This window comes from Melanerpes formicivorus, unplaced genomic scaffold (genome assembly GCF_026170545.1).
Source record: "Melanerpes formicivorus ecotype bairdi unplaced genomic scaffold, bMelFor1.0.p_v2 SCAF_16, whole genome shotgun sequence".
In the NCBI taxonomy this organism is placed as follows: domain Eukaryota; kingdom Metazoa; phylum Chordata; class Aves; order Piciformes; family Picidae; genus Melanerpes; species Melanerpes formicivorus.
This window is the reverse complement of record NW_027142368.1, coordinates 9,778,143-9,803,713: the sequence shown is the minus strand read 5'-3', so window position 1 is coordinate 9,803,713 and position 25,571 is coordinate 9,778,143. Positions and strand designations below refer to the sequence as shown.

Genomic DNA, 25,571 nt, shown 5'->3' with positions numbered 1-25,571 from the left:
AGAAGTTCTTCCAGCAAGAGTGATTGGCCATTGGAATGGGCTGCCCGGGGAGGTGGTGGAGTCACCATCACTGGAGGTATTTAGGATGAGACTGGATGGGATGCTTGGTGCCATGGTTTAGTTGATTAGATAGTGTTGGATGATAGGTTGGACTCAATGAAAGGTCTTTTCCAACCTGGTGTGGTGTAGTGTATTGTATTGTATTGTATTGTATTGTATTGTATTGTATTGTATTGTATTGTATTCTATTCTATTCTATTCTATTCTATTCTATTCTATTCTATTCTATTCTATTCCATGCTGTTTAATCAGATTTCAAACAGAAGTCAAATACAGAAATAGTAACTTGAACTCCCATCACTTGTTTAAATATATAAATACTTAAAAATAGTTAAAGAATGAACAGAGATTTGTTCTTGTTAAGTGTGGTACTGACATGTTAGTCAACTTTAAAAGAAAAATGTTTGGGTTAACAACTGGGATAAATTGAGCTTTTCAGTATTCATGCACTGTTTAGCTATCATAGTTTTCATGCATTTTTTATAAAGCACAGAAAAATGCTGCTGCAGCATTTAGTGTATGAAGGTCAATTCATCCTGAACTGGAAGTAAGAAAGCAATACGTATTTTAAGTTAAAAGGAGGAAGCCAGTAAAGGTTTAGGGGTTAAATTAGTTTGTTTTGCAATCACATAAGCTGGACCTTTTTTTTTTTTTTCCATTTCCCACTACCTGATATGCAGCCCTACTTCTTCTGACAGTGCATGCCATTCAGCCTCAGAGTGACCTGATTTCCACTTGAGATCAGAGGTACAGAGTATGGCATATCATTCACTTGAAACATTTTCCAGTTGATGCTGGCAGAATTTGGAGACGTAATTCACAAGACTTTGTATTAAATACTTCCACTACCAAGTTCCAGCATTACAGACATGAACATTTTAGAAAGGCTACATTTATTATTGTCTTTGAAATGTGGTTAAGTGCTTACCTTGATGTGTTATAGTCCTGATGTGATCTCTTGCTGTTACTCCGTTCCCATCTAGAAGCTGTTGATTCTATGGGTGGAATGCCAGAAACTCCTGAACTTCGTCTCAGCTGGGGTGTTGGCAGGCTATTCCTGCTTAATCCCTGTTGAGTAATTTAACCATATAGTCAAAAGCACACACTAAATTTAATCTTTGGGTTGGGTTGGGGGAAGTGTTGTTGGGTTCTTTTTCCTATCAAAGAGAACAGGCAGCTCACCATTCAGAAATGGAAAAATAAATCACAACTGAGTGCACTTTGGAAGTCAGTCAAGGAAGAGAAATAAAGGTATACATCATCCTCAGCAAAGAAACAACTTGCTTGAAATATGGAGGAAAGCTTTCATATTCCAAGTCAGCAAAAGAGAGAATGGAAACTTTTCAACATAGTCTGAAAGACCCACTTTTAAGAAATATTTTTATATGATTTTCTCCAACATAGGGTTAGATCTTTTCCTTAGCATGTCACATAGTAACTACACTCTTGCTTTTACTTATTTACCCTGGATAACAGAAAAGTAACAGATTTACACACTGGTCTCATAATGTGATGTGCTCCATAGAAAGAAGATACATTTTTTTCCCTTTACATAGCTGATTAGCATTTGTCTGATGATTAGTTTGATGCTTCCAAGAGTAAATTTCTTTGGGGAAAAAAGTCAACGAAAAAGCCACACTGACAGTAATTGTTAGGTCAAAAATGTGGGAGAATCAAGAACTGCCCTGTTTGTGCCATATCATGAAAAAAAAAGAACATCTGAAATTTATATTTGCTTTTAGTTTTTTTTTTTAAATCCTGTGTTTATTTTGTGGAATCATGTTCAAACTGCAGATGGGTGCTTTCATCTGTTTATCCATCAATGGCTTCAATATGCATTTTGGTACCTAGCTACATTTCATTCAATGCTTTTTTTTCACAGCTGCTCTCTTTTGACCTTAAACATAGCTCGCAGGTACTCAGTGAGGCACCTGTTATCCATGCAGGAATGTTTTTCTTTGATCACTTCTCTAAAAATTGCAACACACAGAGGAATGAAAATTAAAGTAATTTGACCTTGAGCAGCTTCCGATCTCCTTTTTCAGCGGGATCCTCTATTTCAGGACAGGGGAAGAAACCAGGAAACGGTGTGAAGGGACTAGCCTTCGGCCTGCATGTGCCTGAGAAAGCACCAATCAAACTATTAATGCTTCGAAGGGAAGAAATCACTTGCGGTGGAAGGGATGGGTCAGCCAGGAGGTCTGCTAGCATGCTCCGAGCCTCATTTAGTACTGAAAGATCAACTCCATTTCCATTGCCAGCATTCTGGAAGAGATGGAAATGCAGCAAACTATTAACAGGCCCAAACATTTTACAGCATTCTAAGTTTTATCCACTGCAAATTAAAAAGATACAACAAAGAAACCCCCAATGCAATGCATTTTTCTTTTAAAGAAAATATATCCATATAGACATGTTCAAACAACAGTTTTTGTAGGTTTTTCTCACACAATAAAATCTATTTCCACATTCAACATTAGCTTCCAGTTCATTTTTCTCCATTTAAAATAGAGATTTCTTTTTAATCTTGGTTTTTGGTTGCTTTGTCTCAGAATTAAACTTAGCATTCTATCTCTTCCAATAACATCAATAGAAATTGTGGTGGCCAAAGTGTTATAAGTCCCTTAAGGAGGTACAACTAACATAGCTTCATTACTTACATTAATCCTGATTCTACTGAAACAAATGCTAACAATCATGTCAAAAAGTGATTGGTTTTGATTTGGCATAATTCTCTGAAGAGGACATCTGCCCATTCACAGTGAACTCTGCACTCAGTCACATTTCACAAAAGAATAACTAGATTCACAGCACACTGACCTGGTAGTAGGGTTTGTACCATTGCCTCAAATCCCAATCCCAAAGTATCATCTGTAAAGGAAAAGAAGGAACAAAACCAGTCATTAGTGATATGCTAATGCTGAAAACCAACAATGGAATAAATCATGATTTTGTGAGGTAATACCAAATGCTTCTCCCTTCATGTTTTTAATCTGTAACTCAGACCATTTTCTCAGCTAGTGCTACCACAGCAGAAGCCCTAAAGAAGTGTTTGAAGAATTGAATGCAAGAGAGGCATCTTGACAACAGAATGATTGCACAGCCTGATTTCAATATTGATGAGTTGTTTATAAATCATTTCAGATGTATAATAAATTAGATGGCCACAGTGCTTTTCCTGCTTTAAGTCATCCTGACTTCTAAAGCAAATCTATCCCAAAACCTCTAACATAACATTTGATGTCTTTTTTCTTTCCAGAGCCATCCAAACAGTAGCAATCTTGCAAATACCAGGCAGAAAGTGCTACATTCACAGCACTTGTTTCTTAAAAAGGCAAAAGTTGCTCAGGTTAAAAATCAATGATTTTAAAAACATTTTCTTGCAGGAGGCTTTGTTGGGTTTTGTTTGAGTACGGTTACAAATGCACACGTTCTGAATAACTACCCCAAACCCACCAAACCCACAAAAGAACGTCAGCAACACAATCTGAAGATGCTATCGACTTCCAAGTGCGTCAACAGCACTCCGCTTTTCTTGACAAAAGACAAAAACATCACTTCAGAAATGAAATTCAGATGTTTGATTTGTTTATGTCTTCATGACTCCTTGACAGGTTCCAAGTATTCTCTAATAATTGAAATAATTTGCACAACATGCATTCACAAGTTAAACAAATAAGGAAACCTTTTCTTCCCCCTCTTTCTTGCAGCTACAGAGCACAAATAAGGTGCCAACACTCCATTTGGTAGTTCATGTTCGGCAGTCTTGTAAGTTTTTCTGCTTAATTTTATAGATAAGAACTATGTTTGCTTTTGTTTCTCTAAGACTCTTTCATAAGGGAAAACAGTGTCCAGTCTGGCATTTGGCCAAAAGGAGGTGCAGAAAGTGTCAATAAAGGAAACACAAGGCTGACATATCAGCAGTACCTAGGCAAGGGCAGCACTTCAAGACTCTTGCTCATCTGTTATCTTGACAGAGATACCATTCAGCCATGTTTAAAGTTAATAGTTATGGCATCCACTTGCTATGAAAAGTCATCAAGCATGTGCTTAAAGTGGGAGTAAGTCAGACTATGTCACAAAGTCCTGTTGTGTAAAGCAAGCAGATCTAAGTCAAGAATTAAGAATTTAATAATTTGAGGAATTTGGTTCTTAATTCATCTAGTTACCGTCTCTTCACTCATCTTTGTTTTTTAAAGCAACTTTGAGCACAAGAGTTGAGTGTGACCCTGTCAGTGACAAGTATTAAAATAACCGCCATTTTGTGCAACCATTTTAGCATGATCACTCTAAAGATGACGCAGTTGATCTTCCATAACAAACTAGAATGAGTTGTCCAGCTGGGCAAGCTGGGGTTTTTTCTTCCTCCATTCTCAGGTTTCTATTTCCAGACCGATATTTATTTACTGTATCAAACATTGGTAAATGTTTTGCTTTCATTCTGTCCTCTTTAGCTTGGACACAGAGACTGACTGCATTCATCTGCTTCATTGACTTTTGACTCAACCAGCAACAAAGATCAGATGTCCACATGAGTTTTGTTAGTCGTATTAGCAACCTTTGATACTAACGGTTCACATTGTTGCGTCATCTTGATTGCAGTACTGCAACCTCTATTTGGGGACACAAAAGAGGTTTCTCTTCCCTCCAGTTCTTTGATATTTTATATTTCTTTTAAATATGTGGTACATCAGCTAGTTTTATTTATTCACCATACATGAGATCCTAATAAAATACCTACACTCTTGCTAACTCCAGAACACTTCTGTACCAAACTTTTAACTGTTAACTACTCTCCCTGATGCAACCTCCTTAATTCATCCTTTAAGTGACTGGAGCTTTTGTGTCCACGGATGCACACACATGCATGCTACACAAGCTTCACTGTTGTAATTTGAGGGTCAATCTATATGACTAAAAAAGAAAATTAAAACCTTCCTTTTGGCTAGAGTAAAGAAACAGGCTCAGCATGGCAGAGGCAGGAAATAACCAAATGGAAAGTGTTCCTGCTATATGTTGTGTCCCATACTCACCCAGCGTATGTAAAGCAAAAGAATGTGCACAGCTCATGCAAAATCTACTTCAAATGTAAACAATGGTTTGGTATCTCAAATGTCAGGGCACCATTTTGTACACAGTTTTAGTTAAACTAACAATTTCACAACTGACATTCATGTCTGAAAGGTTTCTGTTGTCATTTAAACCTGACTTAGTCTTCTTTACAAATACCAATTTTATAGCAAAGAATCTAAAACCATTTAGAGACAAACAGAACTTAAGCTTGCCTGTGTGGTGCCAACAGACTTCTTTTTTGTCACTTCCTATGCACCCCCACTGATTAGCACTCACACGTCCTGAGAGAAGACAGGTGGAGTATAGCAAGTCCCCCAGCTGATAATAAGACTAACACTGTCAGGGCTCATGCCATGTGCCACACGCTGAAGCAATTAAAATGAGCTGGTGACAATTTTAGGCATAAAGTATCAGTCTCTTCTACTAGGCACAATGGAAAAAATGCAAGTCACTCTACAACGAATATTTTTTCGACAACTTGGTCCATCTCTGTATTAGTCAAACCCTCACGGGTTAATAGTGAAAGGGCGGAGGGGGGTGTGAGGGGTACGGCCTTTCCTCAGCTGCTCCCAAAAACACCACAAGATGGCACTCAAGTCTGGAAAGCATCCCCCCACCAAACAATTCCGGGAGACAGGAACAGAAACCAGCAGCGTATTCCTAAACACCCCTTCTGCGAAATTGAAATGGTTGAAGGGACAAGGGGGGTGCCAGTTTTAAAGGTTAACAGTTAATGAGTTCTACTACTTTACGAAAACTTCTCTGTTTAAAGGAGAATTTACTCCTTACCATGCTGCTCTGAAACTAACTGTAAGCAAACCGGTCTTTGTCTCTCACTACCTACCAGACTTAGTTTAACTAGCCTAACCCCATGCCTTGCAAGTATAAGTCTGGAATACTAAATAAAGCAGTGTTTTGCACTTTCTTGTTGTTATGTTGAGGGTTTGGCAGTCAAAGCTTTAAATTAACCACCGTGGATCATCAACAAAAGTTACAAAGTATTCCTAAAGTTGCACTAACCTTACAAGAGTAAAAAGGGCACAGTTTATTTTGACTTAATGTGAACAGACCAACAGACCTTAAAATAGGTCTTAGGCAGAGCTTCAGCAATTCCTGATTTTGCAACAGTAAGACTTGTTGCAGAAAGATGTGTACACTGTAATACTAAGATTTTGAAATCCTTTGCACATAACATTCTTCCTCACCTCCTCCAACAAGAAACACCTGATCTAGAAGGTACTTGAGTCAAAAACATTGCAAGCTACAACTTATTTGACTTCTGCTTAACAACTCAGACTTTGGCTTTTAAGCATTCATTGTCAGTGCCAACATCACAGCAATCACCCATCTGGAAGCTTCTCTGAAAATAAAACTACAGCGGGCTCTGAGACAAAGGTGATAAATATATGGCCCTCACCCCATAACCCTGTATACCAGTTGACCAGTGAGCCTGGAGGAGAAGTCCTCACATTAGCCTGATTCTAACATCAGTCTCCCAGGCAATCCAAAGAGCAACGATCATACTTTCCTGCTTTCGTATAACTGCCTGGCAAGCTGATAAGGGTTTTGAATGACAGTCAACAAAAAGACAAACCAAAACAAATCCTCTACACACAACACAGTACTATGCCTTGTTCTTGAACAGTGAGGGACTGTATTATGTTTAACTGTAACAGCTAAATCTATTTGGCTTATGAAGTAACTTCCAACACAGTTAAAAGATGATAAGCCAGCTTACAAAACCCCTTTAAATATAAATGACATTTTCACTTGGCCACTATCAACCAGTGATGGGTTTAGGTCAGATGGAAACGTCACTCAAAATAGGCTAAGGGAATTTACAGCACTGAAAGACATTTTTCTAAAGGCTAAGGAAGTTGTTAAAGATCAGCAAATTCTCCCCAGGGCTGCTGTCCTGAAGAATGAACACTATATTCAGTTCTATGGATGCTTAGTCAAGTCTAAGGAAATTTTAAATACCTATCACTGACTGGAAATATGCAGGAAAATTGACAACGAGCATCAGATGTTACCCTTTGTTTATATTTTCTCAAACAATAAAAACAGTCTTTCCATACACTCCAAAGGAATAGTCATGCAATTTGAACACAAGAATTTTAGAATCAACTTACAAACTCATACAAATAAAGGGAAAAAAAGTGCTCCTCTGAGAAGCCTGTAGCCTAAATAAACTAAAAGCAGATGAGAAATGGGAGAAGACAGTCAATGAAAACCAGCAGAGCTTCAGGGTTCTTTGTTTTGTTTTTAATGACTTTTCTGTATAAGAAGTTATCTTCCCTCTCACAGTGCAGGCTGTTTCCAGGCGTCTGTGGCAGATGTGTCTCTCAGAAGTGAGTTGGTGCCATGGAGGGGGGGAAGTTTTTTGGATTTGCTTTGCGTGAGTGCCACAGCTCCATTTGGCTAAAGTCATGTTTAAAGAGTATTTTAAACTTCTAAAGCTTTAAGCACACTAAAAGCCTACTTTTCTCAAGTTAGAACCCTTAATATTGCTATAATAAAGCATTTATAAGCAATGGAAACAAATCATAAATGCTCAACCCAAACTGTGCATGGTGTGATAACTGTGTAATGAGATATTCAGAATAATTTAACTTTGAAAACACAAAATCATATCCCCATAGCTACTCCAGAGTTACTTGTGTTTGTGCAAAGTTATACTAAGGACAACATTCATACTTATGCAGAGATTTAAAATACACAGCTACAGAAGAATATTTCAGAGCTCAGAAACCTTAAAAATAAATCTAAAAAGTAGACTAAAACTCATACATCTGCTCCATGGCCTTAGCTGAAGTGTGCACTCCATCTCAGGCCATACGCTGTGTTAAGATCTGCAATGCTGCTGCTTGATTGCCTAGAGCAGGTAAGTGGGAAATTTTCCTTCCAGTGCTGATGCTGCTTGTGAGATTCAGCACGTGCATTATTTAATGCTTGTTAAGAAGTGAAAACTTGTCCTGTTTGACACCACCCATTCACATTCCATGCTCAAAAACTGTAATGGAGAAAACATGAGTACAAACATGAGTTTCTGCTTCTGACTGAGTCTTTCATTGATCAAATATAAGAGATTCCTAGTTGCTAGTAGCATCTGTTTGACACCATTAGGCATTAGCTCCGTAAATAAGTATTTCCATAGCAACCAAGCATAGAATTAACTAAACAATGAAACCAACACCATAGCAACTTGATTCAAAAATCAACTCTGTGAAAAAAACACCTCATTCAAGAGCAAAATTCTACAACCCAATGAGAAACTAATTTATTGTAGAGTATGGAAAAGGTTATGTTACAGATCCATTTCTTTCAGTGACTGCCTTTCAAAGCAGATTGATGCTGGTTTCATTGCTTTTATTTCTAAATTACTCCTTTGTAACAGCTTACAATCAATTAGCTTTTTTAACTCAGGTAATTTAATGATAGAAAAACAAACACTGCAATATACAACCTAGAAGTCTTATTTATTTATGAGGATTGGTTTTCCGCTCTGGGTAGAAAAGGTAGATGTTGAAAAGCAGTATGTTATTGAGTAGTTAAGTTGTATTCAGTAGGAGACCAAAGGTGAAGCAACTAAAGCATGACTCTGTCAGCGTAGATGTAGCATTATTTAGATAACAGACTGTTATGTTGCGAAACCTTACAGGCCAAAACAACAGCCACTTGAGTAGATTATTGTAATCAAGAAAAAAATACAGCATGTATGAAACTTAAGGCATTCAGAGTCATGATGACTTTTCTCCACCCACTTAAACTTCCCAGGGAAATAAATGGGACAGGAAAAAAAATAGGATATTTTTGGAATCCTAATACTTATCACTTCCTGACTCTACACAATTTATTTATCCAGGGTTGTACAATAGCTAATAGGTTGTGAAGGCTGCAGATAGCCAGACTTCTTGGAGCAGAAACTGAGTGTGCACTTACGGTTCTGAGGTTTGTATCCATGTACTGAAGGAAACAGTCATGTCTCCTGTCCTAGATTCTGTCATTGCCTTAACTGAACTCTTTCATATGTCATCTTACATTCATTTCTTTAAGATGTCTATCGTCTTCCTTCAGTGGAAGGAGATTTGCTTCTACTGAATTGTTTTAGCAAACACTACTGTAGACACTAACAAGTACCTGCAACATATTGCAGGACACGTAAGAACAACATGGGAACATACAAGTGTCTGGTCACCATCATGCTTTTACCAGACTCCACAGTATACTGATCTTCCTTGCATACACAAATCTTCAAAAAGAGCTGCACCTAAGTAAACTTTAAAAAAATCACTTCAGAGTTTTCACATGTTTAGTTACTGTTTTCAGTAACTTTATCCTAGCTGAGATACAAAAACACAGCAAAAATGCTCCATTGTGCTGAAATTTCGAGTCAACTCTCAGTAGGCTTATTTGTAAAGTTAGTATTACACCCTGCAAGCAGAAAAACATAGATTTTGTTTGGCTGGGGCTCTGGGATTTTTTTTTTCTTTAATAAGTTTGTTTCACCTGTTTGTTTTTAAGAAGATCTGCTACTTCTGCTTTTTCACCCAGGAGTACCAGCAGGTCAGCTTCTACTTTGTCTGCCACAGAAAGTTTTCCATTTTCAAACTGCTGGTTATGTTTGCTCCAATATTCGTTCCTTTCAGTATTTTTTTTTTTTAAGGTCTTCTAACATTTCAAAAAGGTTCTAAAAGGTGTTTTGTCTATCAAGGGAATGTTTTTTTTTCTTCTTATGTAGATAATGAAAAAAAATGGCTAAAACCACACTTAGGTCATTTCCTGTTCCTTCTAGGTTTTGTCAGACTTGCACGTCAGAGTAAAGGCCAACCAGTAATTTATGGCAACTGGGGGAGGGAGGACAGAGGAAAAAAGCCTGCTATGTGCAGATCCTTTAATTGCCCATTTTAAGCATTTTCCTTTAGAGCATGTGTTTCTAATCACCATCAAAGAAAAGAAAGAGTGCTAGGTGGATTACTGCTCTGATCTGGGAGTTGCTTCGGTGTTCTGGCATTCTGGACTTCTTTTACCGTCATCCAAAACCTAAACCCATTTTTTAAAGCTGTGTTTATTTTACAAAAGGTAGATCTAGAAATTGCTCCCAAACCACCCTTCTCACATTTACCTACTGGCATTATTTTACCATTATACATAGTAAACAGCCTTTACTGCTGTGTTGACACGCTGTTAATGTATCATGTTGGAGCAGATGAGAGAGAGCAACCTTAAGTTGTGCACATCTTTCTATTGCAGAAAGAAAAAACACATTCTTAATGCAGTAACTGAAAACACTTACTAGAGGCAAACTGATTTACCCTTCTGTCAGCTTCATCTTTTTAATCAAGTCAGTTTTTTCCACTTATTACACTGGAGATACAGAAATTAATCTCAGATCTTTCTCTTTTCGGCAAAGAGACACTCTCTCATGACCACAAGTTTGGGGTTTTCTTCAGTACTGAGGTGAAAAAAAGAAGGTACAGAATTTTTCAAAGATTTTTATCAGACCTTCCTCCTTAAAAATCTCATAAAATACCTGTATTTCTCCTCAAGCCCTCCTCTAAAACAAGCAGCACCAAATTAAGCTCTCAGTCAAAAATAGAGATGAATGTGAGAATGGTTCCCATCAAAAGACCAAATGGTCACCTAGTCCAGTGTCGTGCCATTGACAGCTGCCACAAAATAAGGATGTTGTCAAGTAAGCAGCATGAATTCTCAGAATATTCTCTCAACCTCAGCAACACAGCTCACGGATTTGGTGAGGGGTTTGGAACACAAGCCCTATGAGGAGAGACTGAGGGAGCTAGGGTTGCTTAGCTTGGAGAAGAGGAGACTCAGGGGTGACCTTATCACTCTCTACAACTACCTGAAGGGAGGTTGTAGACAGACGGATGATGGTCTCTTCTCCCAGGCAGCCAGTACCAGAACAAGAGGACACAGTCTCAGGCTGCGCCAGGGGAGGTTCAGGTTGGATGTTAGGAAGAAGTTCTTCACAGAAAGAGTGATTGCCCATTGGAATGGGCTGCCTGGGGAGGTGGTGGAGTCGTCATCATTGGGGGTGTTCGGAAGGAGACTTGATGGGGTGCTTGGTGCCATGGTTTAGTTGTTTAGGTGGGTTGGATTGGTTGGTGGGTTGGACGTGATGATCTTGAAGGTCTCTTCCAACCTGGTTTATTCTATGTATTCTATGTTGTATGCTTTTGTGTATTACAAAAGCAAATAGATTTTTCACCTTTGTGTTTCTCTGGTCAAATTTTCAGAACCATATAACTGTCTGATAGATCCAATATCATACGCAAACGCATTTCATAAGTTAAATAGAGGCCATGCAAAGTTGCCTTTCATTCTGAATTCACAGAGCCAGGAAGCAAACAATCAGCAACACTTTCATGCAGCCTGCGCGCCGAACGATTTATTTTTGCAGACGCAAAATCGGTTGGTTTCCAGCTAACTTCAGGCACAAGACAATTCTTCTTGGACTATGAGGCTGCATTTTCAAATCCCTCAGGCTGGATTCATTCAGAGACACAGCACCTTCAGAGTAACAAAACTCTCATTCACGAAACACACCACTTTATTTGATTACATTAACAGTTGTGCTAAGGATTTTTATTTACAAAATTGCCGCAAGGTACAAGCCTGACACAAATCAGCGTTTTCTTTCAATTACTTGATGATCACCCAAAAAGAAACATTAGAGGGACTGGAGTTACAGAAGTAAGCTGAAAGAAAATGGTCAAGAAGCCAAAGAAGATATTATGTCATAAAGGAAAGCAAATATTGCTGCAATGCTGTGGTTGGAAGTTAGACGTGGGGACTGAACTAACTAAATTCTCAGTTGCTCAAGCTGAAGAATTAAAAGCAATGATTTTACAGCAGATGAGAGAGTCTAATTATGAGCCTGATTACATGAGCAATTGTGTTAGTGAAAGTTAAATCAGTATTAAAAAAAAAATAATCTTAATGGACAAATTTCTGGCTGAAGTGCCAGGAAATAGAAGATGAGATCTCTTGGGGGGAAAAAAAAAAATATTGAAACTCCAAATAATGTAATACAGATTGCTGTCAGAAACAGAGAAGAACAAGGGAATGCAAATTGCTGCATTCAACAAAAAAGTGCCAATTTACTTTTCTCTAATGAATTCATGTCAAGTAGTACTTTAGTTAGCAGTTTTGTAAGCAGCTGAGAAAAAGCTCAAATGGCAGCAGATTTGAAAGAACATAGCAATGTTTTTTTCCACCTAGTAATGTGATTCTGTTCTAAATGAGAAAGAAAGAACAGCGATGCCTTCCCACTTGTAACATTAGATGATGACTAGATTAAATCAAACTACTTGGGAGATTCACTTTGTCCCCCAGACAGCAGGTCTTGCATAGACAGCTGTTTATGTCATCCTTATCTTGCATGTGCCAAGTGAACAAAGGAACCGCCACTAGCAGTACAGAGAGGAAGGGCCACACACACAGTCCACCTTGCCTCGTGATAAACTCATCCATCCAGGAAGAGAGCATGTAGTCAGGCACTTCTAAGAGTTATGTTACTAATCTCGTCATGAAAAAGGGTCTCTATGAAAAGACTGAGTGATGAACAAGCTCAGATTTCTGTTACAAAAGGGGGGGGGGGGGGTGTGGAACTCTTGAAGCCGTTGTGAAGTGCTGGGGTTTTTCGTAACGTTGGGTAGCAGCACATCCTGCTGCAATTGATTCACTTGCAGCATATATATATATATATATATATATAAAAGCTACATTTCACACCATGCTAATATGGTAAACAAGTGCCCACTGCCAGGAAAGAAAAATCATCTTTGTCCCACAATCAATATCTCTGAAACTACTGGTTCTTTCCTTCATTGGTCTTTTCATAAATTATGATTCTATGTTCTACTCTGCTGTTCAAACTATTACAGGACTCTCCCACACTTGAAGACCTATAACCTACTACACACAAAGGTAAATGGAAAATCATAGCCAAAAGCCTGCTTTCACTCCAGTGTTTTGACTTGCTCTCTAACCAACTTTGCTACGCTGTTGACAGAGCACAAGTTCCAGTTACGCAGGGCATTATTGGAAAGGTTTCTGAAAGCAAGTGTATGAAATTCTGGCACAAAAGAGAATTGTGAAAAACAGTGAGGCTGACTTGTTCTCTAAGTAACCTACTGACTTCTGTTTCTATAATAGGTTTTCCTATGATTGATGAGTAGAAAATTGGTATCTCCATCCTCCCCCCCCCCCCGCGCCCCCCCCCCAAAAAAGAACAAAATGGGGGAAAAAAAAAAAATCAAACCTTGCAATGTATCAGCTTGAGCTGATCTTCAAAATACCCAGACTTAACACAATTATTTATTTTATTTTGTTTTGGTAGTATGACTCAGAGAGAGAAACTAATATGAAAGAAGGAGGTCAAGATGGGTCAAGTGTCTTCCAGTGATTATAAGATAGTAAGAATAGCTTGCCAGGCTTTTCTCTACAAGCAGAAAAATACTGGGATGGTCTTTTAAACTGTAAGACATTTTCAGCAAAATCATCACAATAGAGAGAGCTACATAAATGCCTGAAGAGAACAACACTGGCAGTGAGAATATCATTTGCCTTTTGGGACAAATATAAAGTTGCAATGTAGCATGCCCAATAAATCCATCAAATATTGTAAATGCAGGCAAAGTAATTTTTCCTTGGGGAACACCACTAATTTTTTTCATTTCTCAGCCTTTTTCTAATAGACTTTAATGTGTTTGCTATGAAGTCTCTTAAAGATTGTGTTTCCAAAACAGATATTAATGAGATGAGCCTAACAAAAAACAAGTCTACACTCATCTGTGACTAATCCTACATTCTTATCAATAAATTCAGCTATCAAATATCACCTCCAAGAACTTGCATAGGTTTTGTTTATTTTTAAGCAAAAAATAGTTTGAAATTTTAAGTGTTTTCCCTAACACTAATCAGAGAAAAAAAAAAATGTGGGATAGCAAGATTCCCAGCAATATCTGGCTAGAAATATACTGTCTCAACGAGGCAAGCAGAAAAGCTTTTACAATACCTAGCAGACCATTATAATTGGCTATTCCATTTTTTAAAAGCCTCATCATCTTTATGAAAAAGACAAACAGTTGTACAATCGTTCTGCTGCTGTTTTGCCCCAGTCAGGGGAGTTTTGGCTGGTTGGTTGGTTGGTTTGGGGTTTTTTTTAGTGTGTATGTTTCTTGTTTGTTTGCTTTATGTCTGTTTGGTTTTAAACCAAAAAGTGAAACAACTTGTGCTTTAAAACCAATGAGGTTTTCCAGTGCAAGACTTATGTCATTCTAAAATTAATACATGTAACAAATGCCTTCTATAGCATTTCATTACACTGAGATGGAGCAATTGCAATTCTTTCTCTGTTTGAGTCTTTTTAATGTATCAGTTAATATACACACTTTGAATGTCATAATTTAATTAAATACCCTTGTAAAGTATATACAAACTAAACTAGGAGATAGACTGGCCAAAATAAATAATCAAATATTTAATCATGCCTGATCCAACACATGAAAGATAAGATTTTATTATAGTAACCTTCAAAGGAGTAAAATCTGTACAATGTGGTACAACCAACCACAAGTTGTGTCTTGTATCACAGAAAGCAGAAGGTACAATATCAGTTTTTAAAGTGATCCAGAAGAATGTGGGGAAACTTTCAGAGGAATTGGAAAAAAAAGAAGAAACCTGTGGAGGAGGAAACTCCATGAAGAGAATTTAAATCATTTAAATCAGTAGGATTTCCATGCAGAACTACCATGCTCAGCAAATCTGCTTAGCTTCTTAAAAACACAATGCACACATCAACTAAAAAGTGAAACAGTCAGCCAGTGTGTTTTGATTTTAAAACCCAAATTGAAACAATTCCCATCCTCCCTCCTGCCCCAATAAAACAAATACCCAAACCCAAATCAACCATCCACAACCCCCCCCAAACATTGAAACAAATAACTTTGGCATAGTCTTCTCTAAATGCTGCTGAAGAAATCACATTAACGTGGGAAGGAAGGGCGGCTCTCCTCTGGATTAGCAAAACATGGAATGTAAAGAAGAAGAGTAGAAAGTTCACACACACAAAAATTGCTAACAGAGACTTCCTCAAAGATGCGTCTCAAAGCTGAGATGCATCTTAAGCAACCCCTTAAAATGAGCTGAAAAAGCAACAGATTTCTGAAGCATCAACATGCACTGATAACACAGAATTCCTGATAGTCAGAGCTGATTGTGAAAAAGGATGAAAAGATCTTACTCTAGCATGGAAATAGGCAATAAGACATTGATGAAATGTAGTACTAAGGGGTACATGCTGAGAAGAAAAATATATATTGAATATATATATATATATATATATAATATATTGAATATTTATAGAAAGCTGGAGTCATATTGCATCAATAGCAATCAGGAAAAAGATCTTGAAGTCATTTTCATCAGCTCAGTTCTCAAAGACATTAAATGAAATATTAGGAAAGGAACATTGAACAATACAGAAAAGAAGTGTCACTGCATAAATCCATGCTACACCTACAATAACTTTCCTAGTTACAAACTACTATTCTTTTGCATCCTTGGGAAGCTCCCCCCTGAGGCCTGGTTATGGAGTTGTTCCTCTCTATTTTCTCTGAGCTATATTTGGTTAATAACCAGTTCTTTTTCAGAGCCTATTTTTTCCCTCCTTTATAGAATGTCCCAACTGAGCCTCAGATTTAGAAAATGTCCCAACTTGCCTAAGCTTAGGACTTCACTGGAGGAAATTATTGATGTTTCTTTTAATAATCCTTTATTTCCTCAATTATGAGTCCAAATGAAATATCACATTTCTCAAATGCATGTCTTATTGCAAAGATGTACAGAGACAAGCATTTCAGAAGCAGTCTCTATGGTAAAGGTGATTCTTAAAACCCACTGGACGATTCAAGCATGGTCAACAGTAAGAAGAATCTTACTGTGATACAAACTAGAAATGGTTGAAAGTAATTTGCTTTAGTAAAACACATCAGTACAGGAACAAAAGAAGAAAAACAAAAAGTAGTAAATTGCTCTGTCTTAAAATGGCAATGTATTTGCAATAAATTATTGTTCTGGGATAAGAGGTTTGGTTTATGCTGGTATGGAGACATGGGAACTGTGAGCACAAAGTCCAGGAAAAAAAAATGTTGCACACAAGTATGCCTAAAACACTTGAGTAGACCATTGAATTTTTCCTATTGTACGTGATTCCATTTCCTTTCTAGCCACTGCCCTTAAAAATGCTTATTTCCATTATATAAAGAGTATTAAGGCTCTTTCCTCTTTCTGATATGAATTCCTTTTTCCAGAACCTCCTTTCATATAGAAAACATCACAAATGGTTCTTAACATACTTTAACATTTTCATGCTGACTATATTGTAGTGTCTGAACTGCCCCAAAGTAGTTTTTCAAATAGAGATGACTGTAACGTGTGCACATAGACACAAAAGTTCAGCAGGGGGTACAAAACCCACTTTGAAACGTCATCTCACCAGGTTCTCTCTCACAGAAGAGTTTGGAAAAGTAGCAGTGCCCTAATTTATGGGTGCTTCTCTTACAAGCCATCTGCCTCAAGCGAAACAGCTGCCAGTGATGCAAGCTGGGAAAGTAGCCAATCTGGCTCACATGCAACTATATACCCAAGAGAACAATTAATAAGTCACAAAACAGTACCCAATTATGCAAGCATTTTTGAATCTTGGGGCTCAGAACAGGGTTGAGAGAGTATAAGACAGCCTGAAGGAACTCTCAGCATTCAACTACAGTGCATGGATGCCGCAGCACCTCCTGATCTTTCCCTGTTATCATTTTTTTGCACAAGATAAAATGGAAAATTAAATTTCACCTAAAAGCTAGCAAGGTTTTTTTAAAAACACAGAACCAAATGCCTATATTGCAATTGCAGGAAGATATCTTAAATAATTGCTTAAGCCTCAGTACCCATGGCATGCTCCCTTCCATTCAAAAAGCAGAGTGTACTAACTCGAGAAAAGAGTCAATAATTCTTTCCACAAGTGACATTATTTTACCCTACTTATGTGAGGGAATTAAACATTCTTTCCATTGTCTTCTTTCAAATATTACCATCTGAGTTTCATATATTTTGTTCTTTTACAAATTAATAATTGACGAACGTAATAGAGAAATCCTCTCCAGCCACAAACTGAAAAGGCAGCTAGGGCTATTTTTTTGGCAGGTAACGAGCCAGATTCAAGCTGAGCACACATGATTAAGATCTGACAGTTGTATCATATCAAAGTATTGTTTTTTTCAATGCTCTTTTGTTCACAACAAGTTTTCACTACTTGTCAAAATATATGAAAATTAAGGTCTGCCCTGTTTCAGTCTCTGGGGAGTCTGACATTTTCACTAAGAAGAAGTCAGATGATGTTAGAGCCAAAAAACATTAATTCACACTTTGTACTTTGACAGATTGACTGGAGGAACTGAACTTGTAAGAGACTATCTCCAGGTTCATGTAAAAAACACACACTAATCCACACATATAACAGAAAAATCAAAACATTATTAAAAATGTAAATAAGCTTTATTTGGTGGTATTCTGTTTTGTTTCCTCGCATAGCAGGACTAGTTATTTACCAAAACAGTACTGCCTTCCAGTATCTGAAGGCGGCCTACAAGAAGGCTGGGGAGGGACTTCTCAGGATCTTAGGTAGTGATAGGACTAGGGGGAATGGAATGAAGCTGGAGGTGGGGAGATTCAGACTGGACATGAGGAAGAAGTTCTTCACCATGAGAGTGGTGAAGCCCTGGAATGGGTTGTCCCCATGGTGGTTGAGACCCCATCCCTGGAGGTGTTTAAGACCAGGCTGGATGAGGCTCTGGACAGTCTGATCTAGTGTGAGGTGTCCCTGCTCACGGCAGTGGGGTTGGAACTAGATGATCCTTGTGGTCCCTTCCAACCCTGACTGATACTATGATTCTATAATCACCCATCTCTCTAACCTCCTACTTTCCCTTCCACCCTCAAAAATAGAGAAAACTATTCATAAAGCCTTGTAATTTGTCACACTGGTAGCAAAATTTATAAGATTCATTAGAACTGCATTTAAAAAGCAGTCTATTAGAAATAATAAGAGGGAAATTACATTGACAAAGGTTAATTCCAACACTGTAAACAACTTCAAAAGTACAACACAGTCATATACCTACTCAAGCTACACGGTTCAAACAAGGCATGTTTAAAATAAGTGAGGAGCAGCTGGAGGTAAGGCAGAACCATAAAGACCCCACAACTTTAGGAACCTCAGGATTGCAAGGCAGAAGGGGAAATCCTGCTTGATTACCTGGTACCTGCAATGTAGTTAAAGATTTACAGAAAGGAACTCTGCTCCTCCTAATTTTAGCAAATCTTTCAGAAAGGGCTCATTATTAAAGTAAGAAAAGCAGAAAACAAAAATTCAATATGAATACCCCAAAACTCATTTAATGAAATATCATATGGAAAAAAGGCAATAGGGAGTAATCAAAAAAAGACAGCAAAAATGTGAATTGAAACTACAATTGCCATGAGCTTAAAATGTTCACCAAGTCTTTCTCCCACTGGCAATCTCTATTGAGTAGTAGAGCTCACACAGAAGCTTACAATAAAATCCTTAATATTTACAACCCCCAAACCTACAGGGGCTGTAACATCAGTAAAGTAACTTACTAAAGTAAGCTTCTGTTCCCACATCTGACAAAAATGCTGGGGCCATGCAGTTACCTCTCAGACCTGGATAAGAAGAACAGCCAGCTCTGGCCTCAGCCCTAGCACAGCTCTGGCCTCAGCCCTAGCACAGCTCTGGCCTCAGCCCTAGCACAGCTCTGGCCTCAGCCCTAGCACAGCGCTGTTGCTTGCACAATCCTAGACTTAGCTTTGTAAGCCTTAATACATTGATACAAGGTGCACTACCAATACAGAATCACAGAATGGTGAGGGTTGGAAGGGATCATTAAGTCCAACCTCCCTGACAAAGCAGGATCACCTAAGGCAGATCCCAAAGGAACACATCCAGGCAGGTTTTAAAGTTCTCCAGAAGAGACTCCACAATACCTCTCAGCAGTCTGATCCAGGGCTCCATCACCCTCACAGCAAAGAATTTTTTCCTCATGTTGAGGTGGAACATCCCATGCTCCAGTTTGTACCTGTTGCCCCTCTTCCTATCACTGGCCACCACTTAAAAGAGACTGGCCCCATCTTCTTAATACCCATCCTTAAGGTATTTGCAAACAGTCATCTCTTCTCCAGGCTAAACAGCCCCAGGTCTTTCAGCTTCTCCTCATAAAAGAGATGCTCCAGTCCATTACAAATGCATTTGCCACCTTTAAGCAATGAAACAAAAACAATCAAAGCCTTTAAAAACTATTTGGAGAATAACTCCACAAACTTCTATGACACAAGATTTACCCAGCTCACTGGCTTTGGAAAAACCTCCTATAGGCATGCTATTATTACATTATTTATATAGATAGTGTTAGAATCACAGAATCAACCAGGTTGGAAAAGACCTCAGAGATCATCAAGTCCAACCTATGACCTAATACCCAGCACCTCCTGACAACTAAACCATGGCTCCAAGTGCCATATCCAAGCCTTTTCTGAACACCTCCAGCAATGGTGACTCCACCACCTCCCTGGGCAGCACATTCCAATGGCAAATTACTCCTCCTGGGAAGAACTTTCCCCTCATTAACACTTGTCAAGAACAGCAAGTGACCCTGACAGGGCAGAAATGCATATATTGTAAGAGAATCATAAACTGCAGAGTGAACATTTTAGACCATCCAACAAAGCAGCAGCCATCTGTCAGACCCTAACACACTACAAGTCCTTGAAGGGCCATACTTTGTAGTCAGCCCTATCAGGGCACAGCTATTTCCATTCCACTTCGCAGCGCTTCCGATTCTATGGGCGGTTTGAAGACACAAATAATGATTTTGCATAATAACTAAAGAAAATGCTTTTTTTTTAATGCAATGTAAATATGGTTTGTATAACCTGTAAGAAGAGTAAAATTTGGTTCTATAATGAAGTTCACTTGAGCAAGGATAAAATTTAACCAGAATAGTGGAGAGCAAAGTACGATGGACATGTTACAGTACAATGACAGCATATTAAAGGACTACGAAATTAGTTTCCAAGATTTCTTCTCTATAATAAGACCAAGCTCCTTTTCTTTCAAGTTTATTTTTATAACCCTTCCACCCCCAATGAGTACTTGTGTATTTAAAGGAGTTAAAACAATGACAGACATTTGCAGGAAAATCAAAGTGCTACAAACTAAGGTCAAAAGTATTACGTCAGAAGTGAACTTTATTCTACAATGACACATTTTTAAGCCCTGCTATCATGTTTCAGAAGAAATCAGTTGAATAAGCTTTATCAGTTTTTCAGTGTAAAGCAGTGTAAAAATCTTTTGCATATTTTGGCTTGCAGGATCTTCCTAAAATAGAGCAATGGCAAAAGATCTAAAATAAAGATTGAAAATATTCAGTAATTTTGCTAGTTTTCCCAGCTATCTTATAAGGCATACTGAACAGGTTAAAATCTTCTGTCTGTTACAGAGAAATTCACAAGAAATACAGTGTTCCTGTTACTATTTTCCCCAGACTAAAAAGAAAAAAAGAAAGAAAGGGGGAAAAAAGGTTCAATTCTGGCTGTCATTTGCTGTCTGGATGTGGCACTCCACAGCAGGGGAGTTGAAGCAGATGACTTCCAGAGGTCTTGTCTAACCTCAACTTTATGCCACTGTGAAGTGCACAACAGCTCTGTAGTCCCAGGTGAGATCAAACAGAATTCTATGATTTCCAGCAAGTTCCAATGTACTTTCCCTTCATTATATCATTTTGTGGAAAAGTTGTAACAATTCCCTTGTATGTCCACATGTGAACACTCTGAGTAACTTTAGAATTAGGTTGGGAACCGATTTCTTAGTTTTGATCTTTTGGAGGGATAATGACCCCCTGGGGGTGTTTAAGACCAGGCTGGATGAGACTCTGGCCAGCCTGATCTAGTGTGGGGTGTCCCTGCCCATGGCAGGGGGGTTGGAACTAGATGATCCTTGTGGTCCCTTCCAACCCTGAATGATACTATGATACTATGACATACCACCTAAGAGGTGACAGCACTGGTAGATATATACATTGCTTTTTGCCCTGTTTGCTTTTCTACTCCAAGCATTATATACTTCCTTTTTTATTTCAAAATGTAAATACTCACTATTAAAATACAATCCAAATTCAAGCAGTAGACATTTCTGGTGGTATGAAAACATACAGAAAAAGCCTGCTGGTCTATTTCTCCACCATAAACTTAATTGTAGTAAAAAAATCCCAGTATCTCCTTCCACCACTCCTCTTCCACTGCTCATTGCACTGAATCAAAATAGCTTTTGTAAAATAAATTATTTGATGGCTTAGGTCCATATGGTTCACACTATGGCTTTTTCATCATTGAATGAGCCTTTTTAGAAGCAGGCTAATAATGTCCTTCCCAAAGAAGTTCCTGAAAAGCTTCCCTACTTCATAATGGTCTCAGCTTTTGCTATTACGGAGGCTAGCACCATGCTGTAATGTCTATGCTGGTCGTAACCTTGTACACAGCTATTGAACACTAAGTTCAGACAGCACTATCATTTGGAACTTCTACAGGTCTAAGGACAAGTCCCATTTTCAAGCTACTGTTGTGACAGATCAGGTAGCTTAATGCCCTCTCTGGACTCATCAATAATATGCTACAGCTACTGCACCAGGTAGATGATGCCCACAGGAAGTTAATCATAGAATCAATAAGGTTGGAAAAGGCCTCAAAGATCATCAAGTCCAACCTGTCACCCAAGACCTCATGACTACTAAACCATGGCACCAAGCACCACATCCAATCCCCTCTTGAACACCTCCAGGGACCTCCACCACCTCCCTGGGCAGCCCATTCCAACAGCTAACAACTCTCTCTGTGAAGAACTGTCTCCTCTCCTCGAGCCTAAATCTCCCCCTGGCACAGTTTCAGACTGTGTCCTCTTCTTCTGGTGCCGATTGCCTGGGAGAAGAGACCAACCCCTTCCTGGCTACAACCTCCCTTCAGGTAGTTGTAGACAGCAATAAGGTCTCCCCTGAGCCTCCCCTTCTCCAGGCTTAATGCTGCTCTGGCCTTCAACTCAGAAAACAGCAGATTATGGACCATTTCTCATCTGCTGCAGCAGAAACACAAAACAAACGCACACACATTTGAAAGTTTTAACCACCACTCTGTCATTTCAGGCATATCACCAAAGCTTGTAGGAAAAAAAAAAGAAAAAAGGGAAAAAAAGACTGTTTTGGCTGGAAAATACTTTCAGAAAGCATCCACCACCCTCTGCCTTGGCTGTGGTGGTCTTTGTGGCAACAATGTAAAATCTTAATCTTCAGCTGGTAGACTTCTTTAAGACAACCTGTGCCTCTTTCCCCAAAACACTTATGCTCCCAAAGTGCTTTCCTCCAAATCCAGAGTTAAACTGAGAAACTGCAAGAAAGAATCACATAAGCATCACCCTTTTTGGGAACTTGGAGACATGCCTTCCTTTTTCCTGCCCCCCACTCAGAGGCAATTTGTGAGTTGCATTTATAATATTATGATAACAGAGACTACTTAAGTGGATAGATTGACAGATAAGAGAGAAACAAAAACTATTTTTCCTTTGAGAAGACACCAGTCTGCACTTGGACAATACCAAAAGCCACTGCCAAGCAAAAACAAGTTGAGAGGTCAAACCCAAGTGCCAGTAGGGCTATCTTGAACAATAATCACTGTATCCAAAGAATGCTTCTGCTGATGTCTTCATAGTTCTTCCATGATGAAGGAATAATGCAGACTGATCACAGGACTGCCAGATGTCCTGTATAACTAAGATGTGATGTTCTAGTGGTTGAATCCAATGTCCTATGAAAAGCATTTAGGCTATGGCTTTTCCTGTGCTACTGTGGTAACAGTTGGTTTTCCAAACATGCAGAAATCAAGGCTATGTGGCATCTAGAAAAAGTGGTAATTATGCAGATAAATTGTACTTTCCATGCACAGTACACACAGTTTAGTTCTCTGCCATGGTCTCAGGGTTTAGCATCTAAACTCTGGCAATGCTAAAAACCTGCCAAATTTCTACAGACAAAGAAAGAGTTTGTTTCAGCTCCAGATGTGATTGTGACTAAGGAGCTACTTCTGACCTCCCTCCTCTCTCTCACTGACCTTGGCAAAATACTTGTAAAATGGGACTATTTATATTCATGAGTTGCCCTCTCATAACTGGTTCATTACTGCATCATCAGTCTGTACAGAAAACCATTACTGGCTGTAAAAGATGCAAATTTGACTTTTCTTTTATATACTATTAACATGTAAATGCTTGAACCAAATGGCTACAGGCTGGTAGGAAAGCAAAAGGGAAATCACCATACGAGGGGAGCTGATAAAAATCTGTCATTCTGAACAGCACCTTTATACCAACATAGGCAGTAAAAGGTTGGGAGACTTTCATTTATCTACAGTTTAGAGAAACTTGGATGCTAATGGAATAAGTGACAGAAATTGGCTGCCACAGCAGAGTGAGTTTTCCAAACAGATATTTAACCTAAATCTTGAGAATTGTGAGATATTCCAAAAGAAGAACAAAACAAAACCAAAGAACAAAACAAAATGGCTCAAGAGACATTTATAATCACTTTAAAACTGTCAGTCAGCAGTGAAACTACTAGATCAAGCCAAGGGGATAAAAATTGTATTAACTGGAACAGGGTGCCCAGGGAGGTTATGGAGTCTTCTCTGGAGACTTTCAAAATCCACCTGGATGCATTCCTGTGCAGACTACCCTAGGTGATCCTGCTTTTGGCAGAGGGGTTGGACTCGATGATCTCTGGAGGTCCCTCCAACCTCTAACACTCTGTGATTAACTGAACCTGTACTCAAATCAAAGATAAGTGCTGAGATTCCTAATATTAATGTTGTAAAAACTTCTATCAACCCATTTAGCATTCTTACTCACGCTGTGCAAGCAGCAGCCCAAATGCCTTTTAGCATCGTAAAGAAAGTGGAAAGTGAACTCTTGGAAGTTCTGAATAAAGTAGTAAAACCACTAACAGTATTATAATCTTTGGAAGCAATTCTGATGAATCTGAAGCTCTCGATTTATACAGTTCTTGACTCCAGGAAATGCAATTTACCTGATTTCTCAGCTGGTAGGAATAAGCTGATAATGCACAGCTCAAGACAGGAGAATCACTGCAGTCTCAGGTAGGGTTGAATCTCCCCCAGTGAAATGGGACACTTTTCTAACCATTAGGCCCTCAGACTCTTCCATTAGGCAATTAGTGTGGCGCAAGCTGCTACTTTTCAGCTGCTCCATCTGAAGCCTCTTACTGTTTTTATAAAACAAAATACCTCATTATCACCCCTCAGAGAGAATATACAGGGAATGCATTACTGCACTGGACATAAAAGCAAATCCAATGGCAATTACTGCAGAACAGCTGATGTATCAGACTAGCCAATCCACAGTAACATACCTACATAGCTAAATGACTATGGGATAAAAGGTTAACTTAGACCATTTGAAATAAGGAAACAATTCAGTATTTCTTTCTATTCCACTTATTTAGTGTGACCTCATATGTACTTTACTGTAAACCTTCCAATCTGTGACTAGAATACAAATTAATTTTCTAATGTTATTAAAATCTTCTCCATCTTCTCCAAGAGAGATGAAAACATTGTGATAAATATTTTAAAGACATACTAAGACAGACAATTGAAATAGACTGGTTATAAGCATAACAGCATTGTATCAGACAAAGATTCTTTGTCCTTCAGCTATTACAACCACAAAATGATCCTCTCGCAGTCATATTTTCAACCCTGAAAGAAAACAAGGCATAGCTCTTAAAAAGTCTTATCAACTATGGAATTTATTGGATATCTCTAATTATCTGCACTGATTATCATCTCTGAACACATCCAGCCTGTACCTGGAGAAAAGATAAATGATAGCTGGAGATGGAAAAGGCTTTGTGCAACAGAAGTGATTTGAAGACTCTTAGTATTGAAATATTTCAAGTAAAATTACAGAGCACTAAGGGAGGCTTTTTAAAGGCATCAGAGTGCTCTTCTGTACTTATACTACAACATTTGCTTCAAACACAGAAAAATCTGCTATGTATTAGTGTACAGTGTCATATACATGTATATGACATACAGTTGTATAGTATATAAGCAGCACTCAGTGTTCCAGACATGAAAAATCTTGTGGTTAGTGCTTTAAGATCACAACAACACTGCTACATGCTGATGTATGATAAACAAAAATTTCAATTCACAACTGACAGAACTTATTCTATTGCAGCTGTCACATTCCTTTTTGATGATGTCAGTAAGTAGCTCGT

The 25,571-nt window shown here is 38.4% G+C and overlaps 1 protein-coding gene across 1 annotated transcript in view; it reads right to left on the bottom strand.

The window, feature by feature from the left end:
• The window catches only part of PDE3B (phosphodiesterase 3B), a 77,728-nt gene that overhangs the window by 14,466 nt on the left and 37,691 nt on the right, over positions 1-25,571 (bottom strand). Inside the window, exons 2-4 of the mRNA XM_068148059.1 lie at positions 2,881-2,931; positions 2,077-2,325; positions 989-1,128 (exon numbers count right to left, since the gene is read on the bottom strand). Coding sequence (XP_068004160.1) covers positions 989-1,128; positions 2,077-2,325; positions 2,881-2,931 — 440 coding nt within the window. The remainder of the gene's footprint in view (positions 1-988; positions 1,129-2,076; positions 2,326-2,880; positions 2,932-25,571) is intronic.